Source organism: Caretta caretta, chromosome 7, assembly GCF_965140235.1.
Source record: "Caretta caretta isolate rCarCar2 chromosome 7, rCarCar1.hap1, whole genome shotgun sequence".
NCBI classification, from domain to species: Eukaryota; Metazoa; Chordata; order Testudines; family Cheloniidae; genus Caretta; species Caretta caretta.
This window is the reverse complement of record NC_134212.1, coordinates 125,312,697-125,332,312: the sequence shown is the minus strand read 5'-3', so window position 1 is coordinate 125,332,312 and position 19,616 is coordinate 125,312,697. Positions and strand designations below refer to the sequence as shown.

General features: G+C 50.0%; 1 protein-coding gene across 3 annotated transcripts in view; it reads left to right on the top strand.

The window, feature by feature from the left end:
• The first annotated feature begins 494 nt into the window (after positions 1 to 494).
• ARHGAP19 (Rho GTPase activating protein 19) overlaps positions 495 to 19,616 on the top strand; it is a 62,102-nt gene continuing 42,980 nt past the window's right edge. For 2 of the 3 annotated variants that reach the window (XM_048857284.2, XM_048857283.2), the window contains exon 1: positions 495 to 667. In XM_048857284.2, the coding sequence (XP_048713241.1) occupies positions 510 to 667 (158 nt within the window). In that variant the 5' untranslated portion in view covers positions 495 to 509. The remainder of the gene's footprint in view (positions 668 to 19,616) is intronic. The other variant, XM_075131123.1, reaches the window with a different exon arrangement.

The following is a 19,616-nucleotide window of genomic DNA, read 5'->3' as shown; positions in this document are numbered from 1 at the left end:
AACAGCCGGGGTGGCCCCAGCAGAACGGAGCGGGGGGCCGGGGGTACGAGCGGTGTCTCAGATCTGCCTCGGACTGTTCCGCCCTGTGGTGTGGGCAAGCCCTTCCCCCTGTGCGGCCCCTGGCTGTGCAACGGGGACAAGGACCCCGACCCCCTTTGGAGGGGCCCTGGCCTGCCCATGTGCTGAGGGCTGCAGCGAGGGGGGGACCTGAGGTACCCCCCTGCCCCTGGCCACACAGAGGGGCTGCCACGTCCCCACTGCCTCGGCCTGTGCCAGCCCGGGCAGCGTTGGCAGCTGGGGAACCCCTGCCCCCTCCCCCCCCACAGGCAGGGGCTGCTCCACCCCCACCCCCGCGGCTTCCCCGCCCTGGGGCGTGTCCTCAGCCTGGGGGCGGGGCCTGCTGATCCCCCTCCCACTCAGGAAAACTACAACCCCCAGGACCCTTTGCGCACCCGGCGGCCCCCGCCCGGCCAGCGCGCGGGTCGTCTGTTGACTATTCGAACCGGCCAATGGCGGCCCCGCCCTTTGGGGGCCCCGCCCCGGGACGGCGCTCGCTCCAGCCAATCGCTTTGCAGGGGCTGGGGCGCGGAGGGCCAATGGGGAAGCGGAGCGGCAGGTATGAGATGGCGGCGGGGACCCGAGGAGCCGCTGCGCGCCGGGGCGGCAGGTAGGTGCGCGGCCGGGGGGGGGGGGGGGTCGGGTCGGGTCCGGTCCGGTCCAACCCCGCCCCGCCCCGCCCCCCGCGGGGGCCTGAGGGAGACCCGGGGCCGGGGGGGCCGGAAGGGAGAACGCTGCTGGGGGCGAACCGCCCCCCCCGGCGCCGGTTGGCGGGGCGCGAGCAGGCCGCGGCTCCTGCGCTGCCCCCCCCCCCAGAGTGTCCCCGCCGCAGCCGGTTCGGGGCCGCCGCAAGCCCGGCCCGCGGCCTCGGGGCACCTCGGAGACGAGCCCGCCTGTTGGCGCCTCAGCTGCCCCGGCGCCCGCCCCGCGAAATACGGGCGGGGGGGGGGGTTATCTGCCCCGCGGAGACCGGCCGCCGTGGGCGCTGCGCCGAGAGGTGCCCGAGCAGCGGCCGGGTCCGTCTGCACCCGCCCGAAGAACCGGGGGGCTTGTGGCACCCTGGAGACTAACCCAGGTGCCGGAGCCTCCGCCTGCCTGGGCGAGAGCCCACTTCATCCCGTGCCCCAAGCCCCCCGGCTCCTCGTACCGCGCTGAGGCGCCCTGCCTGGGGCTGCGCTGTGACGAACGAACGGGGGGACTGGTGGCCCTCAGAGACGAACCAATTTGTTTGAGCGTGAGCTACAGCCCACTTCGTCGGGTGCGGTAATTCCTTCTGTGAAGAAAACTTTTCTTTCGCAGGTACTTAAGCCTCCCCCCCCCCCCCCCCCCCCGCACTTGAAAGACAAAAAGTTTTGCAAATGGCAGTGTGACAAAGCTAACTCCAGCGCAGCGAGCGGGCGGTATCGTGTCAACAACGGGGCCACTAAGGAGCATTTACACATGCTGACTTTTAGTGACAAGGCCGTGTGGACACAGCCTTGCGGCTAAAAGCCGCGTGGTGTAGACACGCCCTCTGAATAGCTCTTCCAAACTTGAAGAGCTCTGTGGAGCTTGAAAGCTTGTCTCTTGCTGGCACACATTAGTCCTCCAAAACAGTGGTTCTTAACCAGGAGTCCGGAGAGGTCTTCCAGAGGGTACATCAACGCCTCTAGATATTTGCCTAGTTTTACAACAGGCCACATAAAACACTAATGAAGTCAGTACAAACTCAAATTTCATTCTGACAAGGGCTTGTTTATACTGCTCTATGTGCTGAAATGTAAGTACAATATTTATATTCCAAACAATTTATTTTATAATTGCATGGTAAAAATGAGACTCGACCATTATTCAGTAATAGCGTGCTGTGCCTCTTTTGTGCTTCAATGTCTGATATGGTAAGCAAGTTGTTTTCAAGTGAGGTGATGCTTTGGGTACGCAAGACAAAGCAGACTCCTCAAATGGGTAGAGTAGTCTGTAAGGGCTGAGAACCACTGCAATAAAAGATCCACTCACCCACCTGGTCTCTAATATCCTGAGACCAATACGGCTACACTAACCCTGTGTACAAATGCCTACTAAGAGACCGCCTCTGCCCCAGAGAGCTCACAGTCTAAACAGCCAAACCAAAAGAGGGAAGTACAAGTGCAATACCGATTTGAGAGGAAAACTGAGGCAAATGGAGTTGAGGTGAGTGGTGTGTGGGTCTGCAGGAAGCTTGTGGCAGAGTTCCTGCCTCCTGGTTCAGTGCCTCTTGTCTCTCTGAAAATGCCTTATCTGAGGGCAATCTTGATATCACTCACCCCTCTACCCCCCACCCTGGGCAGTGACACTTGCTTAAAATCTAGCATGGAGACAGACTTACTTAAAAAAAACAAATAAAACCCACAACACATTCCTGTCCTGTTGGGCAACCCTCCAGACCCAAGCTCCAGCAGGGTTCTTTCTGCAGTTATTTCTCTGACTGCATGTAACACCCCCTCCTGTTCTTATCCAGGGCTTTGTTGGGCTCGGACAGCAGGATCCTTGTTCTTCTACACTCCAGTACATTGTCTGGTCGGAAGAGGGGGTGGGGTAGCATTACTTGCCCACACAATCCAAAGCAGCATCTAGGTGCCTCCGTCTACCAGCCTAGCCAGTGTCCTTGTTCTAGTGATCATGTTCGTGGCACTGTGTAAAATGTCACCCCACATTTGAACTGGGGTGTGTCTTTGTGTCCAGAGGTGCCAATCAGGAATTGATTCCTCATTGGGCTGGGCACTGTGTGCAGGAAATAACAAGCCCCTGCCCCCAAATAGCTTACAGTGTAAGCCAGAGGGTCCCCAAAGTGTGGGGTGCAACCTCTCTAGGGAGGCATGGAGGAGTGTCGGGGGGGGGTGCAGCCCAAGAAACCCTGCCCAGGGGTGGGGAGGGAGCGCCATGAAGCCCTCCCCTGCTCTGCTCTGATCCTGCCTCCAGCTGCATCCCTGGTCCCGGCCTTGGTGCGGTTCTACTCCCGTCCCCACACTAGCCGCTGGTCGTGGCTCCATTCCCTACCTGGGACCAATGCTGGGGGCAAAGCCGGGAGCGGAGCCGCACCTGGCTGCAGCTCTACTCCCGCTCCAGCCTTGGCTCCTGGCTGTGGCACCTCTCCCGGCCACAAACCTGGCCTTAGCCTTAACCACCTTACCGCTGTTCCTCCTCCTCTTTCTCTTCTTCCCTCCTCCCCCCCCCCACTGCCCCGGTGTGGGGACACAGACAAGTAAGGGGGGGGGGGTTAGGGACAGCTCATCTAAGTGTATAACTAGTGGAGAAAACAAAGGGGGGGGGCAGATTGGCACTGAAATGGCTCTTTAAGTAGCAGTCACACTGAAGTCCACCAAGTCTTGATGATGTGACACATTTGGCCCCCATTGCTCCTTTCCTGGCCATAGCTGGTGTTGGACACTTCTCCCTCCTCAGCAAATAGCGTGCGCGCGCGCTCTCTCTATTTTTTAGCAGGTTCATGCAGCTTTCTCTTAGTTACTTTAGAACCTATTCTCCTTTAGTTCTTTCTCTCACCTCTGGCTCTGGGACTTTGGCTTCTGGAGATAGGTCCATTTGCCTGCATCACTCCCATTCTGTTGCTTTCAGGCATTGTGCTTTCTGTGAGGCCCTTGCATAGAGCCAGCAAGCACACATCCTGGTTAAATTGCAGAACTGAACCAAACTTGCATAAAATTACTCTCTAAACTGTTCACAGTGCCCCTTCTCTGTTCAATACAGAGTTCTGTTCTCCATAATCCAAGCTGTTTGTATGAATCAGTGTGGGGGAAGTAACTGGGAGAAAGACAGGTTTCAGAGCAGCAGCCCTGTTAGTCTGTATCCGCAAAAAGAACAGGAGGATTTGTGGCACCCTAGAGACGAACACATTTATTTGAGGTTTTGGCTTTCATTTTGTTTTTCAACACAAGTGTTGGCTTCTCCCACAGGGGGTGTTGCAGCCCCATCACCCTGTGGGGCAGGGCAGCAAATCCTCTTGGTCACCACCATATAAGTGGCATCCGACGGGTAACACATGCATCCGATGAGGTGAGCTGTAGCCCACAAAAGCTGATGCTCCAATAACCTTGTTAGTCTCTTAGGTGCCACACACCCCCTGTTCTGTTTGGGGAGAACAATGGAGGCTATTGCAGCCCATCCAGCTGTTTGTTTCAAAGGCTTATGGCCTGGCGGGATCCTCCGCCTCTGTGGGCTGCAGCTTTTCTCAGGACGACGCTATTTTATTATCTGCACTTGGCAGGAAAGTTGCATCCTTCTCTTCCTGATGCAGAGCCCTCGCTCCAGTGCTCCTGGCCTTTCCCGCCTCCTGGTTGGGTGAGAGCAGTCTGCACTACGTGGGGGCGTTCTCCTCACACCATTCAGAAATGGCAGTTCATGCAGAATGAGGCAGGCTGCTCACTAAGAGCACAGCACAGGGGTAATTGGCTGCCAGCCCTCTCCCAAGAGACGTTTTAATGGGTTTGCCTAGGTCTTCCCAGCAAGACCTCCCCTCTCTCCCTGTGTAATGACATGGCAGGTGTGATCCTCTGAGGCAGGAAGTTCTGGGTGGCTCTGGACCTGGCTTCTCCCCCGGGTTTGCCAGAGCTCAGCTTTGATCCTGACATTATTCTGCTTTGTTGTGGAGACTTCTCAACATTTCACGGGTGGGGTTGGTACCCTGCAGGGGACAGCTGGGTTATGGGCTGGCTCATGCTTTAGGGTGGGAGAGGCCCTTTGAGGAGGACCCTCCTTAGACTCACTTCTGTCTGGAACTTTTTTAACATGTTTGATTTAATGTGTGTAATTTACTTTTGTAAAAGTGCTGAGGGGATTATTGATAGTGCAGGAATCTGTCAGTGCTCCCTGGGCTTGGTTGAGTACATGGAAGAGAAATCTGATGCATCCCTCTGGTCGTGGCTCAGTCACAAAATACATGTTTCAGGGTGGGGGGACCCCCCCACCAATTTCCAGATTCTGAGGACAGCTTTTTTTCCCCCTGACATCAACTGCCTTGCATCCATACAAGTTATTTTTTGATTTATCTCTTGTCTTATCCTGCTTTAATCCTCTTTGCAAGCGGCATAACACTAGTCGGGAATGAGTATATATTCTGGTATATGGTTCATGTGGATACATCCCCATTTTGAATTAACTACCTCACTTCAAGCCTTCCTCCCACTGCTATCCCACTCTGTAGTACTTTATACCTAGACTAGCCTGTCTGTTTACCCATGTGCCCTCCACTGCTCCAGGGTCCTCTTGTCCGGATGTCACCTGCCTATTTAAATGCTGTTTGCAGTGGTGTTGTAGCCACATGGATCTCAAGAAATGAGAGATACAAGCTAGGTAAGGTAATATCTTTTATTGGACCAACTTCTTTTGGTGTTTGGTTGAAGGTCCAAACTTTCAGGTTCTAAAGTTTGTACTTTCCACCAACAGGAGTTGGTCCAATAAAAGATATTTCCTTATCTACCTTGTCTCTGTCTCTCTCCTCTCTCTTTAATTGCTAGCATATGGCCAGGTATGCCCCTTTGTGATTCTACCCCTTGGTAAGTTCACATACCTGGAACAATTGTGGGAAAAGGGGCACTCTTAGGATGCACCCCTGTGCCCACCAAAGCTCAAGCAGAACTATGAAAGAGGGACCAAAACAAGCCCATCAGTAATGCTCCTGCTACATGTGCATATTCAGAGGAGCTGGATTGGATTTTTGCCAGGTCACCGCAGAATCCTGCTATGTTGTGGCTGTTTAGAACTGGCCACAGACCCTGTGAAGAAATTTCCCCAGACAGCTACGATATTTTCAGCACACCTGAGCCAGAGACCCATGAAGAGACACTGCCTGAGACCCAGGTGGATTGCTAGCCGCACACTACTGGGAAGGAAACCTCTACCAGTAAGCATTCCATGTTGCGTTACAATAAACTGTCTGGGTACTGACTGTATAGGAGGATTTAAGTAACTTTGTTCCAGGGACTGCTAGATGCTGCCTTGTTGTCCAGATACCACTAGTCATAGAATCATAGGACTGGAAGTGACCTTGAGAGGTCATCTAGTCCAGTCCCCTGCACTCATGGCAGGACTAAGTATTATCCAGACCATTTCTGACAGGTTTGTCTAGCCTGCTCTTAAAAATCTCCAGTGATGGAGATTCCACAGCCTCAGGCAATTTATTCCAGTGCTTAACCACCCTGAGAGTTAGGAAGTTTTTTCCTAATGTCCAACCTAAACCTCCCTTGCTGCAATTTAAGCCCATTGCTTCTTGCCCTATCCTCAGGGGTTAACAAGAACAATTTACCTCCTTGGAACAATCTTTTATGTACTTGAAAACTTGTCCCCTCTGTCCTCTTTTTCCAGACTAAACAAACCCAATTTTTTTCAATCTTCCCTCATAGGTCATGTTTTCTAGACCTTTAATCATTTTTGTTGCTCTTCTCTGGACTCTCTCCAGTTTGTCCACATCTTTTCTGAAATGTGGCCCCCAGAACCGGACACAATGCTCCAGTTGAGGCCAAATCAGTGCAGAGTAGAAGAACTACTGCTCATGCCTTGCTTACAACACTCCTGCTAAGACATCCCAGAGTGATATTTGCGCTTTTTTTTTTTTTTTTTTTGCAACAGCGTTACACTGTTGACTTGTAGTTAGCTTGTGGTCCGCTACGACCCTCAGATCCCTTTCCACAGGACTCCTTCCTAGGCAGTCATTTCCTATTGTGTATGTGTGCAACTGATTGTTCCTTCCTAAGTGGAGTACTTTGCATTTGTCCTTATTGAATTTCATTCTATTCACTTCAGACCATTTCTCCAGTTTGTCCAGATCATTTTGAATTTTAATCTTAGCCTCCAAAGCACTTGCAGCCCCTCCCAGTTTGGTATCATCCGCAAACTTTATAAGTGTACTCTGCAAGCCAGTATCTAAATCATTGATGAAGATATGGAACAGAACCAGTCTCAGAACTGACCCTTGTGGGACCCCACTTCTTATGCCCTTCCAGCATGACTGTGAACCACTAACTACTCTCCGCAAATGGTTTTCCAGCCAGTTTTGCACCCACCTTATAGTAGCTCCATCTAGGTTGCATTTCCCTAGTTTGTTTATGAGAAGGTCATGCAAGACAGTATCAAAAGCTTTACTAAAGTCAAGATATACCACGTCTACCGCTTCCCCCCATCCACAAGGCTTGTAACCCATCAAAGAAAGCGATCAGGTTGGTTTGACACTATTTGTTCTTGACAAATCCATGCTGATTGTTACTTATCACCTTATTATCTTCTAGATGTTGGCAAATTGATTGCTTAAGTATTTGCTCCATTATCTTCACGAACAAGGTCAGCTCCCAGACTACTGCACTGGGCAGCACAGCATGGGGAGGAGGTGACCAGCCCTCTGGAGAAAAATGGTTCGGGACTATTTAGAAAAGCTGGACGAGCACAAGTCCATGGGGCCGGATGCGCTGCATCCAAGAGTGCTAAAGGAGTTGGCGGATGTGATTGCAGAGCCATTGGCCATTATCTTTGAAAACTCATGGTGATCGGGGGAAGTTCCAGACGACTGGAAAAAGGCTAATGTAGTGTCCATCTTTAAAAAAGGGAAGAAGGAGGATCCTGGGAACTACAGGCCAGTCAGCCTCACCTCAGTCCCTGGAAAAATCATGGAGCAGGTCCTCAAGGAATCAATTCTGAAGCACTTAGAGGAGAGGAAAATGATCAGGAACAGTCAGCATGGATTCACCAAGGGCAAGTCATGCCTGACTAATCTAATTGCCTTCTATGATGAGATAACTGGCTTTGTGGATGAGGGGAAAGCAGTGGACGTGTTATTCCTTGACTTTAGCAAAGCTTTTGAGACGGTCTCCCACAATATTCTTGCCAGCAAGTTAAAGAAGTATGGGCTGGATGAATGGACTATAAGGTGGATAGAAAGTTGGCTAGATTGTCGGGCTCAACAGGTAGTGATCAATGGCTCCATGTCTAGTTGGCAGCCAGTATCTAGCGGAGTGCCCCGAGGGTCAGTCCTGGGGCCGGTTTTGTTCAATATCTTCAAAAATGATCTGGAGGATGGTGTGGATTGCACCCTCAGCAAGTTTGCAGATGACACTAAACTGGGAGGAGAGGTAGGTACGCTGGAGGGTAGGGATAGGATACAGAGGGACCTAGACAAATTGGAGGATTGGGCCAAAAGAAATCTGATGAGGTTCAACAATGACAAGTGCAGAGTCCTGCACTTAGGACAGAAGAATCCCATGCACCGCTACAGACTAGGGACCGAATGGCTCGGCAGCAGTTCTGCAGAAAAGGACTTAGGGGTTACAGTGGATCAGAAGCTGGATATGAGTCAACAGTGTGCCCTTGTTGCCAAGAAGGCCAATGGCATTTTGGGATGTATATGCAGGGGCATTGCCAGCAGATCGAGGGACATGATCGTTCCCCTCTATTTGACATTGGTGAGGCCTCATCTGGAATACTGTCCAGTTTTGGGCCCCACACTACAAGAAGGATGTGGAAAAATTGGAGAGAGTCCAGCGGAGGGCAACAAAAATGATTAGGGGACTGGAACACATGACTTATGAGGAGAGGCTGAGGGAACTGGGATTGTTTAATCTGCAGAAAAGAATGTGGGGGGGATTTGATAGCTGCTTTCCACTACCTGAAAGGGGGTTCCAAAGAGGATGGATCTAGACTGTTCTCAGTGGTAGCGGATGACAGAACGAGGAGTAATGGTCTCAAGTTGCAGTGCGGGTGGTTTAGGTTGAATATTAGGAAAAACTTTTTCACTAAGAGGGTGGTGAAACACTGGAATGCGTTACCTAGGGAGGTGGTGGAATCTCTTTCCTTAGATATTTTTAAGGTCAGGCTTGACAAAGCCCTGTCTGGGATGATTTAGTTGGGGATTGATCCTGCTTTGAGCAGGGGGTTGGACTAGATGACCTCCAGAGGTCCCTTCCAACCCTGATATTCTGATTCTTTCTGGGTTCAGAAGTTAAGCTTACTGGTCTGTAATTCCCTGGGTTGGACTTATTTCCCTTTTGTAGATGGGCACTATATTTACCCTTTTCCAGTCTTTTGGAATCTCTCTCGTCTTCTATGACTTGTCAAAGATAATTGCCAATGGTTCAGATATCTCCTCAGTCAGCTCCTTGAGTATTCTAGGATGCAGTTCATCAGGCCCTGGTGACTTGAAGACATCTATTTTGTCTAAGTAACTTGTTCTTTCCCTATTTTTAGCCTCTCTTGATCCGACCTCATTTTTACCGGCATTCACTGTTAGATGTCCAATCACCACCATCCTTCTCGATGAAAACTGAAACAAAGAAGTCATTAAGCACCTCTGCCATTTCCACATTTTCTATTATTGTTTTCCCCCATTCATTGAGTAACGGGCCTACCCTGTCCTTGGTCTTCCTCTTGCTTCTAATGTATTCATAGGATGTTTTCTTGTTAGCCTTATATCTCTAGCTAGTTTGACCTCATTTTGTGCCTTGGCCTTTCCAATTTTGTCCCTACATACTTGTGTTATTTGTTTATATTTATGCTTTGTAACTTGACCTAGTTTCAACTTTTTAGAGAACTCTTTTTTGATTTTTAGATTATGAAGATCTGGTTAAGCCAGGGTGGTCTCTTGCCATACTTCATGTGTTTCCTACACAGTGGGATAGTTTGCTTTTGTGCCCTTAATAATGTCTCTTTGAAAAACTGCCAACTGTATTCAATTGTTTTTCCCCTTACGCTTGCTTCCCATGGGATTTTACTTACCAGCTCCCTGAGTTTGCTAAAGTCTACCTTCTTGAAATCCGTTATCTTTATTTTATTGTTCTCCCTCCTACTATTCCTTAGAATCTCATCATTTCATGATCACTTTCACCCAAGCTGTCTTCCGCTTTCAAACTCTCCACCAGTTCTTCCCTATTTGTCAAAATCAAATCTAGACCAGTCTCTCCCCAGTAACTGTCTCCACCTTCTGAAATAAAATAATTGTCTCCAATACATTCCAAAAGCTTGTTGGAGTTTCTGTGCCCCGCTGTGTTGTTTTTCCCAGCAGATGTCTGGGTGTTGAAGTCCCCCATCACCACCAAGTCCCGGGCTTTGAATGATTTTGTTAATTTGAAAAAAGCCTCATCCACTTCTTCTTCTTCTTCTTCTTGTCATGGTAGGGGTCTACTACAGACCACCAAACATCACCCTTGTTTTTTACCCCATTTATCCTTAGCCAGAGCCTCTCAACAAGTCTGTCTCCTATTCCCATCTCAACCTCAGTCCAATTGTGTATGTTTTTAATATCTAAGGCAACATCTCCTCCCTTTTTAACCTGCCTGTCCTTCCTCAGCAAGCTATAACCTTCTATACCAATATTCCAGTCATGCATATTATCTCACCAGCTCTGTGATGCCAACTATTCTATTGTTATTAGTATTTTGTGTTCTTACTGCTTATTCCCCTTTCTTCTTGCATTAGTATACAGACACATAAGATACTGATTTAATTTCCCCACAGTTCTGTCTTGTCTCTCCTTTATCCCTTCTATAACAGCCCATGCTCCCCCTAAATTGCAAAACTTCTCCCAGGTCTCTGTTCTTGACTTACCTGTGGGCTTTGGTCACCTGCCCTCTTTGAACCTAGTTTAAAGCTCTTCTCACGAGGTTATCCAGTCTGTATCCAAATATGCTCTTCCCCTTCCTCAATAGGTGAACCCCATCTCTGCTTAGCAATCCTTCCTGGAACAGCATCCTATGGTCAAGGAAGCTGAAGCCCTCCTGGAGACACCATCTTCGCAGACAGGCATTCACCCCCCGGGATGTATCTGTCTCTGCCTGGGCCCCTACCCTTGACCAGAAGGGTCAAAGAGAACACCACTTGTGCTCCCAACCCTTTCACTCTTTCTCCCAGAGCCCTGAGGGTCATACCTCGCTGTATCATTAGTGCCCACAGGGATGAGTAGCATGGGGTAGGAGTCAGAGGGCCGGATGATCCTCAACAATCCCTCTGTAACGTCTCTGATACGGGCCCCTGGCAGGCAGCATACCTCCCAGGATGCCATGTCAGGGGGACAGTTAAATGCCTCTGTACCCCTCAAAAGAGTCTCCAACCCCCACTACCCTATATTTTCTCCTAGGAGTGGTGGCTGTGATCCTCCCAGCCTTGGGGGTACATGGCTTCTCCTCCACCTTTAGAGGTGATTCCTCAGCACTTGTTGCCAGGGCAGTATATTGAGATGTGAGAGGATGGAAATGTGTCCCTAGTTCTCAGCTCATTGGGCTTTTAACTCACTCGCCCTCTAATGATTCAGAATAGTGCCCACACTGACAAGTTTTATGCACAGATTTCCCTGAAATATTGACTCCACCAACCATGGAACAACTGTGCTGGCCCTGAATCCCCTTCCTGTGCTGCTTGAGACTCCCTCTCCCTCCCAGCAGACCTTCCCCTACTCTAGATGGCAGAACTACAGTGGTTTTTATTTAAAAAAACAAAAAAACCCCAACAACATGGCTGGCTATTTTTATTGTATCAGTCCATACAGAAAGAGAAATAGCAATAGAAACCTTACTCTGCATCACAGTTTGATCATTGCTCTGAACTTTTAGCTACCTGAAGTTTTCAAACATACACTAAAATGATGTAAATTGGCTAGATATGGCTACTTAGGCATTTCATAATTGCCCAAATGAGACATTCATAAGCACAGAGAGATGGCATTTGTGCTTACATAAGGACATGATTATCTGCCTTTGTTTGTTACAGTGAACAGCACTGTTAGTCCTGTTGTAGCTGAATACGTTCAGAGCAATCATTGCAAAAGTCTTTGTGCTCATCAGCAGGTGTAAATGAGAATTTAAGGCAAATATACTGCATTTTCCCCTGTTTGTATAGTGCCTTGCCCGATGGGGTCCTGGCTGGGGCTAAGGCTCCGAGCTGGTATGGTAATACATATAATTAATAAGACAATGTGGCCTTTTTAGGGCTTCCTATATAGGCAGCTGTTTCCTTCTATTTCTACACAAGATGAAATGGCAGCTTCTTGGTAAATAGCAACTCTGCATATTTTCCTGGTTTGCCCCTCGTTATAAAACAAACAAAAAAAACCCAGCACCCTTCTCTGACTCTTGGGGATGTGCTTCACAGTAACATCATCCAATGTAAGAATAGCCTGCAGAGGTGCCCATGCAATTTCCAACCTGCTGCTTTCCCCCTACTTAGCAGTGGTACAGAGGTCCTGGGGGAGGAGGAAAATAAGGTGGAAAACCTCGTACCATCTCCAAGCATGTCCCAGACTGGCAAGAGCATGGGAAAGGGAATTCTAAAATTTGGGTGTGGGGGAGTGACATTTTATCACTGTTGGCGTGGAAACCATACTCGGACAACAACGTCTTATATTGTTTGTTCTCCTGGCACCTGACACACCACAGCCCTGGCAGAGAGGAGTGTTCTCAATCTCTGAATGCCTGGCAAAAGTCCAAGGGAAGAGAGAGAGAGGATATGTGCCTGCCTAGTTTCTGCATACCAGCAAGACAATAGAGTGGAGGGAAGGTTTCATGTTCCTGGCTCAGAAGGAGTGAGGACAGGGAGCAGTCAAGGGAATGCATGGCTGGACCAAGGGACATTCTGGAAAAGATGCCAGCTGTGACACAGAACTAGACCAACCTCCTAGAGAACACTCTTGCTCTCTGCAGTCTGTCAAGGACAGTGGGACTCCCCTGTCCCTGAACTGCGAGGGACAAGCCATTTCCCTGCCATTCCACACCCCTCCCTCCCCCAAGGCCATGTATGTGTTTGTGTGACCCTATTGGTGCAAAGATATATTCTCCGCACTTTGGGCAGGTCTGTCCCTTTTCTATTGGTTTTTATTACAACTTGGCTGAAAAGAAATTTGGCGGGCTCCTGCTCTGCCTAAGAACATCCACTCCTACTACCATCATTACACAAAGCATATTAATGGCCTTGGTTACATTACATTCATTTCCCTCACCTAGCCCCTGGTCTCAGAGTGGGAGCACGGCACTTCCCTGACTAGTTGGGGGATTTTGCAGAGGCAGCTTCTCTGGCTTTTGCAAAATTCCACAAGTCCTTCTGCCCCTTTGCCTTCAGGGAGGCTCTTTTGCTCTCACAGAGGTTGTTCAAATTATAGCAAGCACTTATAAGACAAAGTAGGTATTTCTCAGATGCCCTCTGCCCTTTGTATCAGGCACCTCCACCTTCCCTTCAGTCTTCCAAATGCACTCTCCATTGTCATTCTGCAGCTGCTCAGGGGAGAGTTAAACAGCTCCTTTCTCCTATCAAAGTGTCCACTAAAAGGCTTTATAAGCCAGGGAGCAGAGGGTAAGCTGGGTCTGCTATAATGACTGGAGGAATCACATCTCTGTCACCACCAATGTCCATTGGTGATCATGGAAGCAAAGTTCTATTTGTCATAAAGATCCTGGTATGGACCTTTCCAGACCACCTCACTTTATTACTAGTGAAGTCCGTAGAATCACAGAAGATTAGGGTTGGAATAGACCTCAGAAGGTCATCTAGTCCAACCCCACCTAAATCATCCCACCAAAGGTTTTGTCAAGCCGGGCCTTAGAGGCTTTTAAGGGTGGAGATTCCACCACCACCTGAGGTAACCAATTCCAGTGTTTTACCACACTCCTAGTGAAATAGTGTTTCCTAATATCCAACCTAGATCTCCCACACTACAGCTTGAGACCATTGCTTCTTGTTCTGTCATCTGCCACCACTGAGAACAGCCGAGCTCCATCCTCTTTGGAACCCCCCTTCAAGTAGTTGAAGGCTGCTATCAAATCCTCCCTCCCTTCTGCAGACTAAATAAGCCTAGTTCCCTCAGCCTCTCCTCATAACTCATGTGCTCCAGCCCCCTAATAATTTTTGTTGGACTCATCCAATTTGTCCACATCCTTTCTGTAGTGGGGGGCCCAAAACTGGATGCGATACTCCAGATGTGGCCTCACCAGTGCTGAATAGAGGGGAATAATCACTTCCCTTGATCTGCTGGCAACGCTCCTACTTATACATCCCAAAATGCCATTAGCCTTCTTGGCAACAAGGGCACACTGCTGACTCATATCCAGCTTCTCGTCCACTGTAATCCCCAGGTCCTTTCTGCAGAACTGCCACTTAGCCAGTCAGTCCCCAGCCTGTAGCGTGCATGGGATTCTTCCATCCGAAGTGGAGGACTCTGCACTTGTCCTTGTTGGACCTCATCAGATTTCTTTTGGCTTAATCCTCCCAATTTGTCTAGGTCACTCTGGACCCTATCCCTACCCTCCAGTGTATCTACCTCTCCCCCAGCTTAGTGTCATCCCTAAATTTGCTGAGGGTGCAATCCATGCCATCCTCCAGATCATTAATGAAGATGTTGAACAAAGCCGGCCCCAGGACCGACCCCTGGAGCACTCCACTTGATACAGGCTGCCAACTAGACATCGAGCTACCATGGTGATCAGTCTTTCTGTTTGGTGAATGCCAAGGCCTCACGTGGTGTATTTGGTCTTTTTTGAGGGGGTAGGAAATTACAGGCATCTGGGTCCTATCAATAGCCCCTACGTAATCTGGGAACCCTACCATATAAATCCATCACCTCCCGTGAATTTCCCAGCTTTGTAACTGAGGCGGCAGGACCCTCTTAACACCAGTGCAAACCTCCGTGACAGCAGCCCCAGCAGTTGATCTACCAACACCAAACTGTTTAGCCTACTGATCAATAGCAAGTGGGGTGTGCGTGTGTGTTAATGTCCAGAGAATGATGGCCACACACTTCTCCATGCTGATGGGACCTGGCCCGTGGGTTTTCTGCAGCTTCAGCTCTGGAGCGAGCTCTGCAGAGATCTTCAGGACAGTAGCATTCCACATCTTGAAGTTCTGCCCCACTGGTGGTCATCCCAATTCTGTAGCAATGTCCTGTCCCACCAGTTGGTGTTGGGTGGCCAAACACAAAAGTGGGGCTCGGTGGAGGGAAGCTGCTCCAGGAAAATGTCATACAGAAGTAACTGCTGGGTTTCTTCTCCTCCAGCAATATCTGCGTGACATTATGCTATGGCTGGCTCCCAGCTCCTCCAGAGCCATCTGGCTGCATGACCGCCGCTGTTTACATTAATGTCTGTCAGGAGTCTGGCGCTCAGCAGCGCTTCCTCCATGCTGCCTGACAAGTTTGAAAATGGTGCTGGCCTACTAAAACCAAATGAAATATGGGATACCAAAAAAGGAATCATGGGAGTTTGAGTGCCAGAATTCCCATAGGTTCTGGTAGGTATCTCACAATATGCTGCAAAAAAAAAAAATCTCAGAATGCGTAGAATCTAGCACTGGAACATTGCACCATGGGATATCTGCCCAGAAGCTGACTGGCTATTTCAGAAGCAGTGCAGAATGGGGTGGTTGCAGTTACTTCTCATGTGACTAGCTTAAACCAGCATAAACAAAGTGGTGGGGTGTAGTTTCGGGATAGTTATAGCAGAAAAATATATACAGTACTCTATTGGAAATGGTTTCGCCTGAAGACGTTTTCTTCCAAAGGCTATGTGTACATTGTGACGAAGTGGGACTATTCTTAATGTTTCCTCTGAATAGTGTGGGGGTGCCTCAGTTTCCCATATGCAGTTCTTAAGTATCTAGGTGGTGGGGTAAGGGTGTATGATCGTTGCAGAGCCCTAGAGGGCAGGTGTGTGCAGGGGTCCGGACACAGAGAATGGCCGACACCCTGTTTCCTGGCCACTGATGGCCTGGGCCCTTCCCCCCTGCCAGGTGAGAGCTAAAGGGTTGGAGAACAAAGGAATCAGGTGACCTCTTGGCCCGGGAAAGGGACAAAGCCCAGAGGAGGAGGGGCTGGAAGGAGTTTCAGTTTGGGGCTGGCTGGGACATGGAATGAAGGGCAGACGGGGTTGTCTGGCTCCCTGCCCCCCAAAATGGACCCAGCTGAGGGGTCCTGTTCTCTGCACCTACAAGCTCTGTGTTAGACCATGTTCCTGTCGTCTAATAAACCTCTGTTTTACTGGCTGGCTGAGAGTCCTGTCTGACTGCGGAGTTGGGGGGCAGGACTCTCTGGCTTCCCCAGGACCCCGCCTGAGCGGACTCGCTGTCAGAAGCACATGGAGGGGCAGAGGATGCTGAATGCTCCGAGGTCAGACCCAGGAAGGTGGAAGCTGTGTGAGCTGTGTGTCCTGCAGACAGGCTGCTCACAGAAAGGAGGCTTCCCCAGAGTCCTGCCTGGCTTCGTAGGGAGCAGTTCCAGAGCATCGCCCAGGGACTCCGTGACATACATAGCTGCCAGAGCCTGTCCCTGCGGTGAGGGAAGGCTCTGGCAGGGTGGATATGGCAGGCTCTGGCAGCAGACAGCCACCCTACTAAAAATAGCAGTGTAGATGGGGGAGGCGCTGTCCACATGTGTAGAAAGCCGGTTAGGGTGCAGACCCTGTGGGTTCAGACATGTAGGGCACTCTACTTGCCTAAGCTGTGCCTCGCTGTCTCCACTGCTCTTTATACCCGTGCTAGCTGGGCACGAGGTGTCTGCACTCTACACGCCACCACAAGCGCATATGCCCCGAGAGTGTTTTAGAACAAACCATATTTTCTTTAGAAACTCACAACTTGAATTAGAGGTTGCAACATCGAAGCTATAGAAATTCTGTTCCTCCGAGGAATGGCCTCTCTAAGGTGAGAGGTTAAATCCTGTGGCTGATGAAAACAGCCAGGGTTCTTCTGTGTGCCCTGGTGTCTGGTGCATATCCCGGTGCTATGGCTGCCTGCCCCTTCCTTCTGCAGGAGGCAGTGTGTCTCCACATTTGCTTGGCTACTTGCCATTCAATTAGACAACGAGAGGGAATGTTCCATGGAAAAAGCCAGTTTGGGTTGACATCAGTGGAAGCAGGATTGGGCCCAAGCCTACCTCCCAGCTCTGCCTCTCTAAGGATTTTAAATAAAAATAATTAGAGCCAGTGACAAAGATTGTGCAGCCCTGAAAGCTGAGGAAATGGATGCTGTTTTTCATTTTTAAATGTAAAATGTTGCACCGCTGTGGTATGAAGGGTGAGACTTTAATTGGACAACAATCTAGGGAGTCAGAGTTAAGGTTCCCCTAGTAGCATTATTTGTGCCCCGTCGCATGGCTGCGTTACAATGAGGTTTTTAATCTGATTCTAGCACATGCATGTGCCTTTTGAACTACATCAGGTTACATAGAAAGGGAGAGTTTAAGCATTAAACAGATTATTCACTGTTCAATCTAGCTAGAGGAGCAGTACAGAATACTGTGCAGCTCCCTCCCAGATTCCTGTTTTGTCCTTTTCCCTAGACTTTATTGATGTAAAGCTGCTGCCTTTCCCCTCTGGGGACAAATGGACTTTTATTAACATTTTTCAAGAACTAATTAACTTCTGGGCTCAGACCAGAACTTAGAGCAACTTCACTCTAAAATGTAAATTTCTTTCAGAAAGTTCTAAGCACTTGAATAGCAGAGGTCGGTGAAAATGCCGTGTCAGCCGTAGCCAGTCTCGCTATTGCAATGTTAGTTGATACCCTGTGTTGTTGTAGTTAAAGACAGGTGTCAGAGCAGCAGCCGTGTTAATCTGTATTCGCAAAAAGAAAAGGAGTACTTGTGGCACCTTAGAGACTAACCAGTTTATTTGAGCATGAGCTTTCGTGAGCTACAGCTCACTACATCGGATGCATACCGTGGAAACTGCAGCAGACTTTATATACACACAGAGAACATGAAACAATACCTCCTCCCACCCCACTGTCCTGCTGGTGGGGAGGTGGAGGGTGAGAGAACCTGGATTTGTGCTGGAAATGGCCCAACTTGATGATCACTTTAGATAAGCTATTACCAGCAGGACAGTGGGGTGGGAGGAGGTATTGTTTCATGCTCTCTGTGTGTATATAAAGTCTGCTGCAGTTTCCACGGTATGCATCCGATGAAGTGAGCTGTAGCTCACGAAAGCTCATGCTCAAATAAATTGGTTAGTCTCTAAGGTGCCACAAGTACTCCTTTTCTTTTTGTAGTTAAAGAGCAGATTTAAAGCAACAGACAAGCTGACTTTCCCAAGTAAGGGCACTTTTCTTTACGTCTCTAGATCCGCAGCAGAGTGTGGGCAATGATGCTTTTCAGGTCTGTTTGCTTTAATTGACGAAACTCAAAAACAGAGCAAGGGGGGTTGGATGGGTTGGGGGTTGCGGGGGCAGTCAGGGAGCAGGGGGCAGTTGGATAGGCATAGGAGTCCCGGGGGGCCTGTCGGGGGCGGGGGTGTGGATAAGGGGCAGGGCAATCAGGGGACAGGGAGCAGGGGGGTTGGATGGGTTGGGGGTCCTGGGGGGAAACAGGGGAGGTTGGATAGGGGATGGGGTTCCGGGGGCAGGGGGCCATGAAGGAGCAGGGGGGGTTGGATGGGTTGGAGATTCTGAGGGGGGCAGTCAGGGAGCAGGGGGGGTTGGATGGGGGGGGGCCATTAGGGGCAGGGGGTCCCGGGAAGGGGCCATCAGGGGACAAGGAGCAGGGGGGGTTGGATGGGTCAGGGATTCTGAGGGGGAAGTCGGGGGCGGGAAGTGGGAGGGGGCGGATGCCAGGCTGTTTGGGGAGGCACAGCCTTCCCTACCCGGCCCTCCATATAGTTTTGCAACCCCGATACGGCCCTTGGACCAAAAAGTTTGCCCCCCCGCTATAGAATCATAGAAGTGTAGCTGCAGGCGGCCGTGCCTGCGGACGAACAATGTAAACAAACTGTCTCGCTCCCCGCCAGCGGATTACTCTGACGGGCCGCAGGTTGCCCACCATTGCCTTGGACTTTGCTATTGCACTCCCCTAGTACCAGCTTTCATAGTGGCCAGTTGGGCTTTTGGCATCGGTGGCAGTTTGCACTCCTGTGGAGCCTGGCCTAGTGATCCGGCGTTGTCCTTAAACAACACAAGGGGAATTAACACGAACAAAGGGAGTCAATGTGAGAGAGAGAGAAGGAATGTAGGTATCCCAGAAGGTATCTCAAGCAGGTACTCCCTTCCCTCAGGGGCTGCAGTTGCAGGTGGGCTCTCTTCCCAGACCTGCCCCCAGCTGAGCTGCTCTGCTCTGCTCTGCTCCGCTCTGCTCAGCTCAGCTCCCTGAGCATCTCTTGCGGGTGGGGCAGGGCTGGCTGCGTGTGGGGCAGCTCCTTAACCCTTTGTTGTCTGGTGTGGGATTTGCATACCCCATCGCAGCATATTTTTGAAGCCTTCCCAAAACGCCCTTGCAGTATCCTATTACTACAAACCCATCTGCAGTTCTTCCATTTTCTGTTCCCTGTTCCATGTTTCCCTTGATGCCTGTCCATCTCTGACTGACACACCTGGAAACAGCCTCCAATTTCCTATTCCTGCACTTCAGTGGGCCTTTTAATTTATAAAGGTCACTTTATCAGTGACCCTTCCTCGCACACAAAGATGCCTGGGTATCGTTATTGATAATCAAAATGGAAATGTAAAGCAGGACCCCATTTCTGCACAGAAATAAAGCCCCCACAGGCATTGCACGCAATAATCCTGTTAATCTGCAATACCGCAAGTGTGTAACCTTCAGCCAAAGCCCAGTGCTACTGCCTGCTATACCCAGGGTAAAC